This window comes from Myotis davidii, unplaced genomic scaffold (assembly GCF_000327345.1).
Source record: "Myotis davidii unplaced genomic scaffold, ASM32734v1 scaffold226, whole genome shotgun sequence".
Taxonomy (NCBI): Eukaryota; Metazoa; Chordata; class Mammalia; order Chiroptera; family Vespertilionidae; genus Myotis; species Myotis davidii.
The window spans coordinates 2,523,816-2,538,999 of record NW_006297224.1 but is presented as its reverse complement, the minus strand read 5'-3'; the positions used below and the strand labels follow the sequence as shown (position 1 = coordinate 2,538,999).

At 40.5% G+C, this 15,184-nt stretch overlaps 1 protein-coding gene across 2 annotated transcripts in view; it reads right to left on the bottom strand.

Moving 5' to 3' along the window:
- Positions 1–827: 827 nt before the first annotated feature.
- The window catches only part of PPP3CA (protein phosphatase 3, catalytic subunit, alpha isozyme), a 162,807-nt gene continuing 148,450 nt past the window's right edge, over positions 828–15,184 (bottom strand). The window contains exons 12-14 of one of the 2 annotated variants that reach the window (XM_015569992.1): positions 9,644–9,741; positions 6,564–6,593; positions 828–3,473 (exon numbers count right to left, since the gene is read on the bottom strand). In XM_015569992.1, the coding sequence (XP_015425478.1) occupies positions 3,277–3,473; positions 6,564–6,593; positions 9,644–9,741 (325 nt within the window). In that variant the 3' untranslated portion in view covers positions 828–3,276. The remainder of the gene's footprint in view (positions 3,474–6,563; positions 6,594–9,643; positions 9,742–15,184) is intronic. The other variant, XM_015569993.1, reaches the window with a different exon arrangement.

The following is a 15,184-nucleotide window of genomic DNA, read 5'->3' as shown; positions in this document are numbered from 1 at the left end:
CTGAGGGGTCCCAGACTGTGAGAGGGCACAAGTGGGGCTGAGGGACATCCCCCCACTCCCTCCCCTACCAGTGCACAAATTTTTGTGCAGCGGGCCTCTAGTCCTATTTTATAAAAGGCTAATATGCAAATTGACTGGACAGTAGAATGACCGGTCGCTATGATGTGCACTGACCACCAGGGGGCAGATGCTCAACACAGGAACTGCCCCCTTGTGATCAGTGCACTCTCACAGGGGGAGCCCTGCTCAGCCAGAAGCCGGTCTCATGGCTGGTGAGCACAGCAGTGGTGGCTGGAGCCTCTCCTGCCTCCGTGGCAGTCGGACATCCCCCAAGGGCTCCCGCACTGCGAGAGAGTGCAGGCTGGGCTGAGGGACCCCCAGGTGCACAAATTTCATGTACTGGGCCACTAGTATTTTAAGTAAAAAAAATTGCTAACCTAGGGTCAGTGAAATCTAGCTCTGACTCTTTGAAAGGCTAGGAAAAAAGTCAGCACTGAGATTGAGCCCCTTAAGAGGTAAGTCACTTTGGGGGAGCGTGTAGGAGGGAGGCACGGAAGGTTGTTTCTTGAGTGTGTGTACCTGTGTGTGTGTGGGTGTGTGTGTGTGTGTATAGTCAAAGATTCACTGGCATAAACAACTCAAGAATTCAACAATTTCTCCCAAAGTGCAGGAGATAGATCTAATAACTATTGACATGGCAATGTTATCCCTTTTGGAAAAATTACGTCATTTCTATATTGATTTCTTTGAAAGAATTATTGAAAAATATACAGAATTAGTTTCTTAACTACTGACCGAAAAGACCAAGCAATACTCACATCAACTGATTATTTTAATGTCAAATGTTTATTTCTATGCCATAGTCGCCTCAGCACAATTTGTAAAAGGAATCCAAAAAAAAAAAAAAAAAAAGATTTTTTTTTGTCAGGATATTTTCTCTGCAGATATAAGAAAGAAAACAAACACCTTGGTACCAGAGTTACCATTCCTTTCACATCATTCTAATAAATTGCATCTAAATATTTTCCTTGGATATCATTTTTTTTTTTTAGGACAGAAAAATACCCACAGGGGGGGAAAGTTTGGATTCATTAAAATAAATTTGGGATAGTCTTTGTCAGACAATATATCTAGAACATCTTTGTTTTGGTACACTATATCACTAATGGTCATATTCTTATTAGTTAATATAATAGGCATACTTTATTACATAAAACAAAGTGCACTGAAAATGAACAATGTTAGAAACAAACTGAAATTTGGTGTATCTTAAATCTTCCGGTGACTAGATATTAGCTGAAGCGCTGGTATACAAATTTTCTATCAATACAAATGCAATTCTCTTCTGTGATGAAAATACACTTATTAGCTTAGTTGTTTTTGCTTTAGCAGATAGGGCATCCAATACAACTGAAACAACCTGATAACAAATGGTTTTTGTTTTTCCAATCAGAAGGAATGATCTGGTTTCTTAACTGGCTCCTGCACCCAGGGAGCCAGAAGAGGGCATTTACTCTTTAAATATAGTTCTCTTGTCTGATTCGAGACAGAAATCCACCAAGTCGCTTACGGCGGAAGTAGGCACCACGCCTTAGATCACGAGGCCCCGGAGAAGCCGGGCAGAGCGCTGCAGCGCTGCAGGGTGGTGGCCCAGCACCTAGAAGACAGCCTGGTGGTTGTGCACAGAAATCCCTTCAGCAGACTCAGTGAAAGGATGAGAGTTCTTTAAGTTCATGCACATTTTATTGAGTAGTAATATAAAATGCTTTTTCTTTTTCATTGTTACAAGTGCATGCTTTGATTGCCAACATTTCAGAAGTCAAATTACAAAGGCAAGGCTTTAGGCTGTAGTGAATTACTTGGGCACTTATACAATTGTTAAAAAATATGAATGGACTTTTGTTGTTGTTTTCAGAATGAACCAGTTGTAACCCGTAACTGATATACAAAGGGAAAAAAGTGAAAAAAGTACATAGTTTGTGGCACATGACAGAACAGAACAAAATAACTAAATCGTTATGACATTAACAGTTACCATGCATTTAGAGTTTCACATGTAACTACAAACTTATTTAAATTTCACAAGGTTGCTAAACATGCTAACCATCTATATGTGCACTGACAAGCTTATGTTAAAAACTTTTAAGAATACTCTCCCCCTTTAGATTTTTCAAAGCTTTTTTTGATTACAAAATTTCAAAGGCATTAAGCATTTTATAGAATATAAAGTACGCCAGTATACATACATTTCCAGTATATGTCAGACCACTAAGCGCATTACAGTCCCATACAGGCCGATACAGCCATTTTTTTTCTTAAAAAACATGCATAGGCAGGTTTATTTTTACAGAATATAGATGCTTTATCACTGTACTTAATATGGTATCTTGTTCACTATACTTAAAAATGCACCACTCATAAATATTTAATTCAGCAAGCCACAACCAAGACTTGATTTATCAACAAAACCCCTAAATATAAACAGCAAAAAAAGATAGATGTCATTATTCCAGTTCTTTAAAACTTAAAGAAAAGAAATGAAAAGATATTCATTGCAAAATTAATAAGTATTATATTGAAAGAAGGGCATTCAAGCACACTAAAGAAACCTGAGGTAAGCATAATCTGTACAAAATTAAACTGTCCTTTTTTGGCATTTTAACAAATTTGCAACGTTCCTTTTTTTTTTTTCTTTTTCTGTTTTTTTTTAAGACTGCCTAATTCATTTTATAGCCATTGTCTGACAAGAGTAGCAAAACATTATCAATAAATAGTCCTTAGTTTGTACATCATTTTGTTAAAAATGTTTGATGTCATCCATTTTTAGTGCTGCAACTGTAAACGTACAATAGAGTAAGAAATTAGACAAAGTTTTCGTGTCCAGTAACATAATGAAAGACCTTGCATTACTCTATCTAGGAGTCCCCAATGCAGGAGGAAAACAAGTTCATTCCCTAACATTGCCGTATATACTAGCATTAGCTTTCTTTTTTTTTTAAACTTGCTTTTCCTATAAGCATTTTTAAAAGGTATACCAAAAGAGGTGTTTAATCACCACCCTCACCAAAATATAGTTTATTATCTATCTCCCCCTCTTTTCTAATGATAGTGTAAACTGGATCCAATTCCTGGCCCCCACAGCAAGTAAGCTATCTTCAGAGGCAAGAACATACAACTGCCAATATGCAGCAGCCCCACCATGCCCTGCAGCTCGAAAAAGAAAGAAGGGAAAAACAAAGAAAGAAAGAAGGAAAGAAAAGAGTGAACAGGAAGTGGTCACTGAATATTGCTGCTATTACTGCCATTGCTGTCTGTGCCGTTAGTCTCTGAGGCGAGAGCCTTGTTGATGGAGTTAAGGTTGGCGTCGGAGGGCATGGCATCTCTGCGAGGTGGCATCCTCTCGTTAATTCGGTCTAAGCCCTTGGCCTCCTCGAAGCTAGTGATCTTATGTTGTGGTGAAAATCCTTTGATAGCTAAACAGAAAATCATTAAGAAAAAGAAAAACTGGTTAGCCAGAAGACGACCAAGGGCACCGCTCTTGCATCAGGTGATGTTAGAGATTTCGCAGTGAGAGATGGGAATCCTTTAGTAGAGAAGAGTGACGGGATCTGAGCACAACACAACGGCCTCCTTACCATCCCCGCGGATAACCAAGGGTTTGGAAACAGCCACTGTCTCTTGCCAAGCAAAACGTCCTCTTCAAGTTAGTGAGATGGAAGCATGTCTCTTCTCTTCACATAAGTTTACATAAACAAAACCCGAAGCGGACATGGAAAGAGGCAAGTGCTACCAGGGCCAGGTTTCTAGAGCCAGCACGTATCAACGGGCCACGTTAGTGGGGTTATTGCACCAAACGCCCTGACTTTGACCGGAACACTGCCCTGCTTTTACTATTCCATTCTGCTAGCAACAGCAAGATCATTAGCATTGCTGAGGTAGGTACATCTAACATTCTGGTAAAGAGCTTAGAGCAGAAGCTAAAAGATAAAAGGCATTAACTTGGGGCATTTCCATGCCATCTCCGAATCCCAGAAAGACTTCCTTGACAAACAACTCAATAATGGCAGGAAAACAATAAAATGAAAAGCTCCTGTGTCTCCACTCAGCTTTGGGAGCATGTGGAGTGGGCCCAGAGGTGAGAGGGACTCAGAAAAACCAAGATCGGATCACTAAGTAGAAAACGCTCTCCGCCCTTCAGCAGTGAACAGGCCAAACTGATGTTCATTTGGTGTCCATTCCTGCCCAAGGCAAAGAAAACTCTTTCTTGTTGGATCAATGTAGACATGAGTGATGGTTCAAGCATCACGCGAAGAAAGTACCTTTCACAATTTTTTAGCAAAAAAAGAATAAGACTAGTTTTGGCCCCATTCAATGAGTTTTCAAAGGGGGGCATTGATAGCTGATTTTTGTATGTGTTTTTTCAGCAAACCTTAGTGTGCTCCAGAGACAGATAAGGCATATCTGTTCTAGAAACGAAAAGATTTCTTCAGTGGGTGCACCAACAAGTTAGCTGAAAGTCAAGTACATAAATGGGGAACCAATGACATCAGTTTGCCTTACTCCCTGTGAAGTGCAAGCCAGGTACCCAAGGGCCAATCGCCAATGCCAAGTTAGGCTGCGTCTCCGTGGCTGATTAAGGACAATTTCATGGCACCTTTATCCTTCCCACCTTATTTGGGAAAAAAAGGAAAGTGGTTTCAAGCTGAAACTTTGCCAGCCACTCCTACACAAATGTGCGGTGCCTTTGATTAGTATGGATGAGATTCTTAAAAGATACACACAGTTGCTTCTAAACTCATTAAGCGATGAGAAATAGCTTGCTCCCCCCTCTGCATTTTAAAGGTTAGCATCATGGTGATTAGTCAACTATGAGCGGAAGAAGATGGGGAAATGGGGAAAGACCAAGGCCCAAAGCAAAGCTTCTTAATTCTTCTCTAATTTAGTAATAAATTGCAGGATAATAGAGCTGTCTAATGAGCACCCACCCTGAAAACTAACTCAATTATTTTGAGAGACAAAACAATGGCACAAAGTGGTACTCTATTCTTTTTCTAAACCACTAGGAATACCATTTCATCAGAATTAATAAGTATCAAAAGTTCATCATCATGATTAATTTTATGAATTTCAGTGATAAAAGTGGAATCTCTGGGTTTAAAAGCCAATAAGATGGGAGCATAGAAATTCAGGCTCTAGTTAGGACAATGCAATATGGTCAGAATGGGGCTCCGTTTCTAATCACCCCTGTCTAGCCTGGTATGGAAGAATGTGCTCTGCTGTAGTTGCTGGTCAGACAATGGGTATTAGCAATTTACATTGGTAGTGTACTTAACACAACACAGAGTCACAGAAACCACAGAAAACAGCCAAACTATCCACAAGAATGCACACTGCAGATTAGAATGTGCCGAGAGGAATAGAGAATTCCCACATAAATAGCAGTTTATTCACTGCTATTTAGGAAGCAGTTGTATTTTCTCTTACGTTGCTATCATTTCCCCTACTACATCCAAATCATGTACAAATTAGAGTCTAAAGTGGCACTTTTAAAACATCACATCAAAGGGCCAGATGCACACAATTTGGGGAAAAACAAAGAGTTATCTTTGCAAGAGCAAAATACAACTGAAGAATTTTGTTTTAAAGGGGAACTTCAAATTATTCTTTTTACAATTTCCAAAGGGTAGGTGTGTGTAATATTAAAAACCGTGTTGATATGCAGTTCTCTCATAACTATATACTTAAAAAGCACTTAATTCAAAACTAATTGCTAAAGGATCAAGTCTACTGTCCTTGAGCAGTGCCAGGACACGGTCGGTGATAGACATGACTTGATTTCCCCTGCAGCACCTAGCAGAGGGCCTGGTGCAAAGCAGACACTCAATAAATGTTAAACAATTGAGTGAATTCTCAACAGCCGCTTCGCTTGTTGACGGCCACCTCCACAGACACTAGCTGGTGCTAACTGTACTACAGATTCCAGTAGGTTAAAATTTGATAAGAGTAGCAGAACTGTTTATCTCATACACAGCTGTCTCATGTTGGATTATTGTTTAGAGACATAAATTAATGTTGAACTACAACAAAGCACTATTCAAAAGAACATTTTTTTTTCCTTGCTAGAAATTTCTGAAGACTAGAATTCATAAAGCTATTTTTATTCTCTCCTTCTCAGTGCTGACTAAAAGTGATTTGAGGGAGGGACATGGTTCAGCTCAAAGAGTATTGTTTTGTGCGTTATTTGTCAAAACAGCTGCCATAACCCCCACCCCACATCTTTCAAGATATATAATCCTTTTGTTTTCTGTGATTATCCTAGGTTCATTGTATACAAAGGCAAACATAGCTTTAAGGGAAAAAAACAAACAAACAAACCATAAAAGGACACTTTCCCCTTTAAAGCAAGAACATTTTGGTTAATACTGAGCCACAACTGTTAGCCCAACACCCACACACTCTGTACAAGCTACAGCAAAAATAAAAAATAAAAATAAAAAAATGAATACACCCAGCAGAGCCCTTATCTGTTGCAGGTACAACAGAAAGGGGACTGGCCAATTTACCTTCATCAGCCTCAATAGCCTCAACAGTAGCTGAAGAGAAGAAAGGGGGTGCAAAATGAATGAGAAAATGAGCAGAGGATTTTTAACTCTAAGAACAAATCAGTGACGATCAAGGGAACTAAGAGAATTCATGTTCCTGTAAGTGCTGGATTCTGGCACAGACAACAAAACAGAAATGCTAAAAAGAAAGAAAGAAAGAAAAAAAACACAACAAAATGATAAGTTTAATTTATAAGGTGGACACACACCTCTGAGTGAACTGCTTTGGTTTTTGCTCATTAAATAAATGACAGAGTGACCCTTTAGGAAAACACTCAGCAAAGTTTTCTTTTACTTAGATTGAATTGATAAAGGGACTAGGTCAACCTAAAATGAGCCTGTGACTTGCACCAATTTCAATAAAACCACTGCTATGCTTGGTGATTTACAGTTTTAAAATACCAGGGGGAAAAATGGCAGAATTTGAAGCAGTTGCCATAATGTCAATGGGGTAATTCATGCTATTTAATATTAAGTAGCCCATTTTCCTACTGCAATGGAAAAGGGGCATCAATTTAGAGGAAAAATAAAATCAATGTGTCTTGAGCTGAAAATGAATGTTTTTATAAAGACCAACACCCAGTAAGATTAGAATGGTGAGAGAAAAGAGAAAAGGAAGGCAATGGAATAATTTGGACTTCTTTTATCAGGCAATCCAATTTAAAGTCGTTTTTTCTTGCGCAGGGGCCATGCTAATCTTCTCTGTATCGGTCCAATTTTAGTATATGTGCTGCCGAAGCGAGCACAAAATCGTTTTTTCTTATGTGGTATTATTTCTTGGAATGACAGTCTTGAAAAGTTATAATCAAGTGGTAACATGCCAATAGCAGCGATAATTCTATCAGCCTGTTAAAGCAAAGGCAACATTTCTTATAATTTAAGGATTTAAATCTAGGGCAACTGCCAAATGTGCACTACAATTTACTTACGGTGCATTCTAAATTCCACCACGGAACAGAAATAGTGAAGCTTTAAGTAATTTCTCCTTTTAGACAATTGAAGGGCATCAGAAAATGGATTCTGAAATTGTATTAGTGTATATGGTTTAAAATATGTACTGAATTTTCAGATTCTTAGGAATAATAAGGTTCTAATGCTTATGTTCCCTGTGTGTATGTGAGTTCAACACAGAATAATACAGACAATGGTTTTAAAATAAAGTGAACAGAAGAGGTAACTGAATAATCTAAGTTAAATACCAGTGAAAATCTGGAAATCAAACAAAGAATTGTAAGAACTTAAGATAACTTAAGTGTAAAAGTAAACCAAAATATGTGAAACCACACCAGCACCAACATACTAGAAATATGTACTGCCTGTTAAGTGTATCCTTCTAAAGCAAATGTGGCCATAGTTTCTGATAATACACTTGCTGTACCTTAAAATGTGCTTATCAAAAACTATGCAGATCTCAATGAGGTAGTTGTGCATTTTGAGTTTATAAGTGATCCACTGATATGAATGTTGTCCAGAGCATAATTACTGTGATGGGGAAAATGCTGTTTTAAAAAACAAGCTGCTAAAATAATTTTTAGGTGTAGACGGGGAATTTCCTTAAATACTATATGTCTTCCTACTATCATTTAGAAATGTCCTCTTTTGTGGAAACTCAAAGATATTGGTTTTGGGATAAATTACTATGAAAATAAAGAAAACGAGAGTGCTGTGCTAGGGGGTGATTATTTAGCAGTACCGTATACCTGAAGTTGAACACTACGCTCCACGCAGAGAGGTGGGTCTAAACAATGTAACCATAAGCACACCTGAATCTTCTAGTTTGAGGGATAGTGATAGAAAAAAGAAAATACACAAAAACATTCAGGGAAAGATATGCAAAAATAAGCAAGAGGCTGAAATTGTTTTGAAAATGTTATAGTGTATTTTTGTTTTCCCTTTTTCATGTTAAAAACTAATTTAACAGCAATACTTCCATTAATGATAATATCAATGGAACTCTCATTAATGATAATATTTGTTAAAATAGGTAATAAAACAAAAGTAAAAGAGTGTGCCCTAACCGGTTTGGCTTGGTGGATAGAGCGCCAGCCTGCGGACTGAAGGGTCCCAGGTTCAATTCTGGTCAAGGGCATGTGCCTTGGTTGCGGACACATCCCCAGTAGGGAGTGTGCAGGAGGCAGCTGATAAATGTTTCTCTCTCATCAATGTTTCTAACTCTCTATTCCTCTCCCTTCCTCACTGTAAAAAAAAATCAATAAAATATATTTAAAAAAAGTAAAAGAGTATATCTAGTAGGGTAGTCACTAGCCACATGTGACTATGTAAATCAAATTAATAAAAATTAGATAAAACACTTTCTCAGTTGTACTAGCTATATTTTAAGTGTTCAACAGCCATATGTTGCCAGTGATTTCTGTACAGATAGAGACATTTCCATCATTACAGAAAGTGTTATTAGAAAGCACTCGTCCAGAAAGCTACACATTTTAATACAAAATCTCTGGGTCTTTTAAAGGAAATGTTTTCATTCTTTTCAGAAATGAAACATGGTTATACTCACTCTGTTTTGGGGGTATAAATAAAAGACATATATGACCCCAATTTCTACTCAAGTGGATAATGAAATTATCCTTTTTATATTCTTCCTACATTTTCCACTGAAACCTAAACTTTGGGATGTATATTTGTACGTGTGTGTGTGTGCGCATGTGTATTTCATCCATCAAACAGACAACCAGAACATTTAGTAAAAATGTAATTAAAACTTTGTTTTTAGCAACTGGTTGACTGAGAGTGGGCAAACCTATCGTGCATGTAGGCACCCTAAATGAGGTGTCCTGTCGCCAGGCCTGCACTGTGGTGACCCTGTGAGTGCCTCGGGAATGCAGGGTGGGGGAGACTCCATTCCCACGCAAGAGGGAGCTGAGGTGTTGAACATGACTGGTCACATGGATGTGGGGGTTCAGTCCTTCCTTGAGCCGAGAATAAGACAGAGCTTAAATGAACGAGTAACTCAGGGCTCTAACGACACAGCTGACTGGAGGCTCCTGGCACGGTCAGGTCACAGTGACTGGGCTGCTTACCGCTTTGCAGAGTTTGCTTCCCTCCGGAGAGCACCCCGCTGGGGAGCATGCCTGTGGGCGTCAGGCCTTTCAGCGTCAGCACACTCTCGCTCTCCTCTCTGGAAAGGCACAAGGTGAGGGGGGCATTAACTCTCATTTCCTGTGTGTGTTTTTTTAATGTATTTTTTATTGTTGATAGTATTACAGATGTCTCCCACCCCCCTCCCTTTCCCTCTCCTCCCAGTTTCTACCCTCCCTCTCCCCCCCAGGTCTTCACTACCCTATTGCCCATGTCCATGGGCTAAGCATATAAATTTTCTCTTGAGAGAGAGAGAAGACAAATGAAAAAAATGCATATAATAACTCACATTTACATCTATCTTGGCTCTGTAGATTTTTTTTTAACTTAAAACATACTATATGTTTATACATTCATATTGAAGGAATGTTATGTCAATGACATGGCTGAGTTTACAATTATACAGCCGGGATGGTTCAGTCCCTTTGAGTATTGAAGATACAGAAAACAATTCTGATTATTAAGCAGGCATCACAGTACACAGTGGCTGCTGGGCTTCCTCGGTGCGATGCAGATGTTGAACATGAGCCAAGGGGAGTGTGGATGGGACTTTTCCAGCCCAGGCTCAGGAAAAATGAGTGAAGCTCATTTGATTTGGGAGAGAAAATCAGGGAGTATATGGAGTTTATGGGAGATATATCTCCCCCTGCATATGGGCGATAAAAAAGTAAAATCCATGTATGAATCAGGAAGCTAGGAGTTACATACAGTGGGCTGAGGAATTTTGACATTACATGATAAACATGCACAATAATGGCAACTAGCCAATAATGCAATAGGTAAAATTTCCCAGCTTTCCTTTTCAGCAGCCTCTTTCCCCACTGCTTTGCTAATATAAAATCGCTTTATTACTCATTATGACAAATGTTTTACAAACAGTTTATGTACAGCATTATTTCATTATGATTGAATTAATCGTAATGATTAAATAACCATGAAATAGGAATAACCTCCTATATTTCCAGACACTGTAACCCTATATAACTATGTCGCAGACACTGTAACCCTATATAACCCAAAAATCTTTGATTTCTTATATATCTTATGTTTATAATATCTGTATCTACCCACTTCACATTTTTATGTCTAACGTGACACACACAGAATTCCTAAACTCCCCCGAAACCTGCTTCTTCCATAATCTTTCTTCATTCACCTCCATCCTTCAGTTAAAGTTGAAGACGTAGCCTTTAATGACCTTTCTCTCTCTCATGCCACATCCACTCAATCAGTAAATCTGAAGGCTCTACCCACAAAATATTTCCAGTAAGTACCCTACCATTTCTCACAATACTCCTCCTCTCACTGAGATATAATTAACGCACCATACAATTGGCTCATTAAAACATACAGTTCAATCAACGATTTTAGTATATTTATAGTTGTGAAACCATCACCTTAGCCAATTTTAGAACATTGTCACCCCTCCAAAAAGAACCCTTTGTCCGGGAGAGGCCACTTGCCCTCTCCTTCAGCCCTGTATAACCACGAGCGACTTCCTGTAGGTTTGCTTCTTCTGAATTTCACATAAATGTCATCATATAACACGTGTCCTTTTGTAGCTGACTTCTTTAGCTTGCCACCAAGAACTCTTACCTGGATTGTTCCAGCAGTCTCTTAGCTAGTCCCCCTGCTCCATGCTTGTCATGCTCTGGTGCCCACCTCCCGTAACTATTCTCAGCTTATCAGCCAGGCAGAGCCTTGGAATACCTATGCAGGTGCTGTCTTTAAAAAGCTGGACAAGATGCCTTAACCGGTTTGGTTCGGTGGATAGAGCATCGGCCTGTGGACTGAAGGGTCCCGGGTTCGATTCCGGTCAAGGGCATGTATCTTGGTTGCGGGCACATCCCCAGTGGGGAGTGTGCAGGAGGCAGCTGGTCGATGTTTCTCTCTCATTGATGTTTCTAACTCTCTATCCCTCTCCCTTCCTCTCTGTAAAAAAAATCAATAAAATATATTTTTTAAAAAAAAGCTGGACAAGAGCCTTCAAATATTTGGCCCCAACCCACTTTCTCCCACCTTCATCCACCTCCTGGACCGCATTTCTTATTAGTATCCACACCCCTTAGTGTTTTCCAGATGCACTCAGCACCTGCCACCTTGGGGCTCTGTACCTGCTTTGTCACACTCTTCCCCTGACATCTATCAATAAAATATATTAAAAAAAAAAAAGCTGGACAAGAGCCTTCAAAAACTTGGCCCCAACCCACTTTCTCCCACCTTCATCCACCTCCTGGACCGCATTTCTTATTAGTATCCACACCCCTTAGTGTTTTCCAGATGCACTCAGCACCTGCCACCTTGGGGCTCTGTACCTGCTTTGTCACACTCTTCCCCTGACATCTGCATGGCTCCCTGCCCCCCTGCCTTCGACGCTGCTCAGGCATCGCCTTCTAAGTGAGGACTTCCTTGGGAACCACTTTAAAAAATAGCAGGCACCCTACACCCCCTCTCCTTGTCCATTTTATTTTATCTGAAGCCATTCAGTTCATTTGTTTCCTGGTTGTGCTTTTTGGTTGTTGTTGCTCGGCTCCCCTGCCCACTACCTCCCGCCCTGGCTAGAGAAGCCTCGTGTGAGGAGGGGCTTCTGTCTGCTTTGCTCACGGCCATGTTGACAGTACCTAGACCAGAGCAGCACCTGGTGCACAGCTGGCACTCAAAACACATTTCCTAAAGGAACGAGTCCAAGGGAAACAGAGGGGAGAATGGCAGCATTTTATATTTCTGTGTCCTTCACTGGAGTTTACTTAAAATATTAGGTTGGAGATGGTCAATTCATTGTTGTTTCCTTTCAGGCAGTACTTCAACCCTTTCAGGCTTCTGCTGTCAAACCACGAGAGGCTCCATAAAAGAGAGAAATGCTTTGAATGCTAATAGATGGCTTTGGGAAAATTGAGAGTATCTCTAAATAAATGGACCTACTCTTTCCTGTGCCTTCATTTTAAAAATCCGGTTTCCTTACCTCCTTGCCCCTTCTCATTCAACTATTTTTCTCCTCTCCTTATATTCTTATTTTTTAACTTGAAGTATAGTTGACATACAGTAGTACAATAGTTTCACATGTACAATGTAACGAATCGACGTTTACATAGCTTACAAAAGATCACTAAGTCTAGAGACTATCTGTCACCATGCGAAGTTGTTACAATATTGTTGGCTATATTCTCTCCACCGAACCTTACATTCCCATGACTTAACTTATTCTGTAACTGGAAGCTTCTTCCTCTCATTCCCCTTCACCTGTTTCACCTAATCCCCATAGCCACTCACCTCCCTGTAAACTTCTGACACAACCACTCCTGCCTCACACAGAAAAAGTTTCCTAGGAGTTCCCCCATATCTCAGTTGCAGCCACTGCTGCTGAGTTCTCCCTGGAAGGAACATAATCAGCCTCCCCTTCTTGAAGGTTCTGTGCCTCAGTCTGCCTCATTTTCTTTCCGGCTTCCTCTCTTCCTCCCGGTCTCCTCCCCAGTCCCTTGGCTGACCTCTTCCTCTCTGTCCAGACCTGTGCTTTCTAACCTGGCAGCCCCAGCCTTGGGTGGCTCTTACTGCTCCCCGCCCTTCCCCCCACCACCTCCCCCAAAACATAACCTGAGATGTGCTGCAGCTGTAGTGTTCGCATCAGATTTCAAAGACGTGATACAAAAATAAGAATGAAAAATATCTCTTTAACAAGATTTATACGGACTACATGTTGAAGCCATAACATTCTGAATCTATTACATAGAAAGTATATAGAATGCATTATTAAAATGAATTTCACCTGTTTCTTCCTACTTGTATTTTAACTGTGGCTTCTGGAAAATTTAACATCCCAGATGTGGCTCGTTACATTTCCCCTGGCAGGCACTGTTCCAGGGGATGCTTGTCTTTTCGCCCTGCCTCCCTCCCTTGGCAAACTCCTTGCCTCTGCTGCTTCCGCCTTGTGTTCACGCCCATGTCTGCATTTCTCACCCTGGCCTCTCTGAAGCTCCAGGGCAGAACTTCTAACCACCTCCTGCCCTGTGCACCTGATCACAGTTCCCCCCTGAAAGCTGTTAGCTATTTAAACGGAGGCATGCTTCCTCTTCCTTAGATGGCAGCATCATCAGGCTGTCAATCCCGTGGGCTAGTGCCTCTGTGGAAGAGTCTTGGAATAGGTCCTCTCCCTCGTCGCCCTTGCATAGGTCAGGGCGCTTGTAGCAAACACCAGAACCCACTGTGGCTAATTTTAACAGTGCAGAGATGTATTAGAAGATATTAGAGAGCTCACGGATCCAGAAAGCTAGACGGGAATGCTTGGTAGTCGGGAAAAGTATCAGCGCTCATCCGCACTGTGGGATCTGCTCTGCGAAATGCTGCCTCTACTGTTTAGAGCAGTGATGGCGAATCTTTTGAGCTCGGCGTGTCAGCATTTTGAAAAACCCTAACTTAACTCTGGTGCCGTGTCACATATATAAAGTTTTGATATTTGCAACCATAGTAAAACAAAGATTTATATTTTTGATATTTATTTTATATATTTAAATGCCATTTAACAAAGAAAAATCAACCAAAAAAATGAGTTCGTGTGTAGCCTCTGACACGCGTGTCATAGGTTCGCCATCACTGGTTTAGAGCCAACTCCAAGCTTTTGCTAATGCTGTGTGGTTAGCCCCCAGAATACTGAGAAAGAAGCTCCTCTCCTGCTCCTCGGATCCCACATCCGACAGAGGAATCACCTCCCCATGCCCGCTGCTTCCTCAGGATGCTCATTTCGAAAGGGAAATCTTATGTGTCCATTTGATTGGTGGATCCTAGGCAACATGTCTGCACCTTAACTGCCAGGGCTGCTGAAAGACAGGCTTCTGGTCCCCCCACAATGATGCAAACTAGCAAAATGTAAGGAATGTGTTGGACAGTTGTACCACTACCTCCACATTCATTCATTAAATTTGTAATCTGCTAGCTTCACAAATTCCTTGTATTTGCCCCTTCCTTTGTATTTTCCCCTTGTATCTGTCCTCCACTGCTCTAGTTTGGTTTGGATTATTTCAATAGCTTCTTAAATGTCCTGACACTAATAGGTCATCTTGCTATCTAGTCTTCACACTGTCATTAACATACACCATCTACACATGAGTTAGAGCATGTCACTCATCCCATGAAAACCATCCCATAACTCATTTCCTACACACACAAAATTAAACGCTTTACCATGGCATTCAGACCATTAAGGATCTGGACTTAAATCCGTTTTCAGCCTGATTTTTCATAGATTCCTCACTCACCCACATGTCTTACTATCCAGCTCTTTTCAGTACTGAGAATTCATGGACTACATAGTTCACTTTCACGTCAGACTCTCATTAGTGCTGCTCACTAAGTGAGTTTGGACACGTTACTTATCTCCATTTCAGTTTCCCCACTGAGGTCAGCCCAACCTTGCTGTGTAGACTTCCCTGGGGCCTGGCACTTGGCACTAAACTAGGCCCTCATAACACGCTGCTCTTAGGACTCTGTGG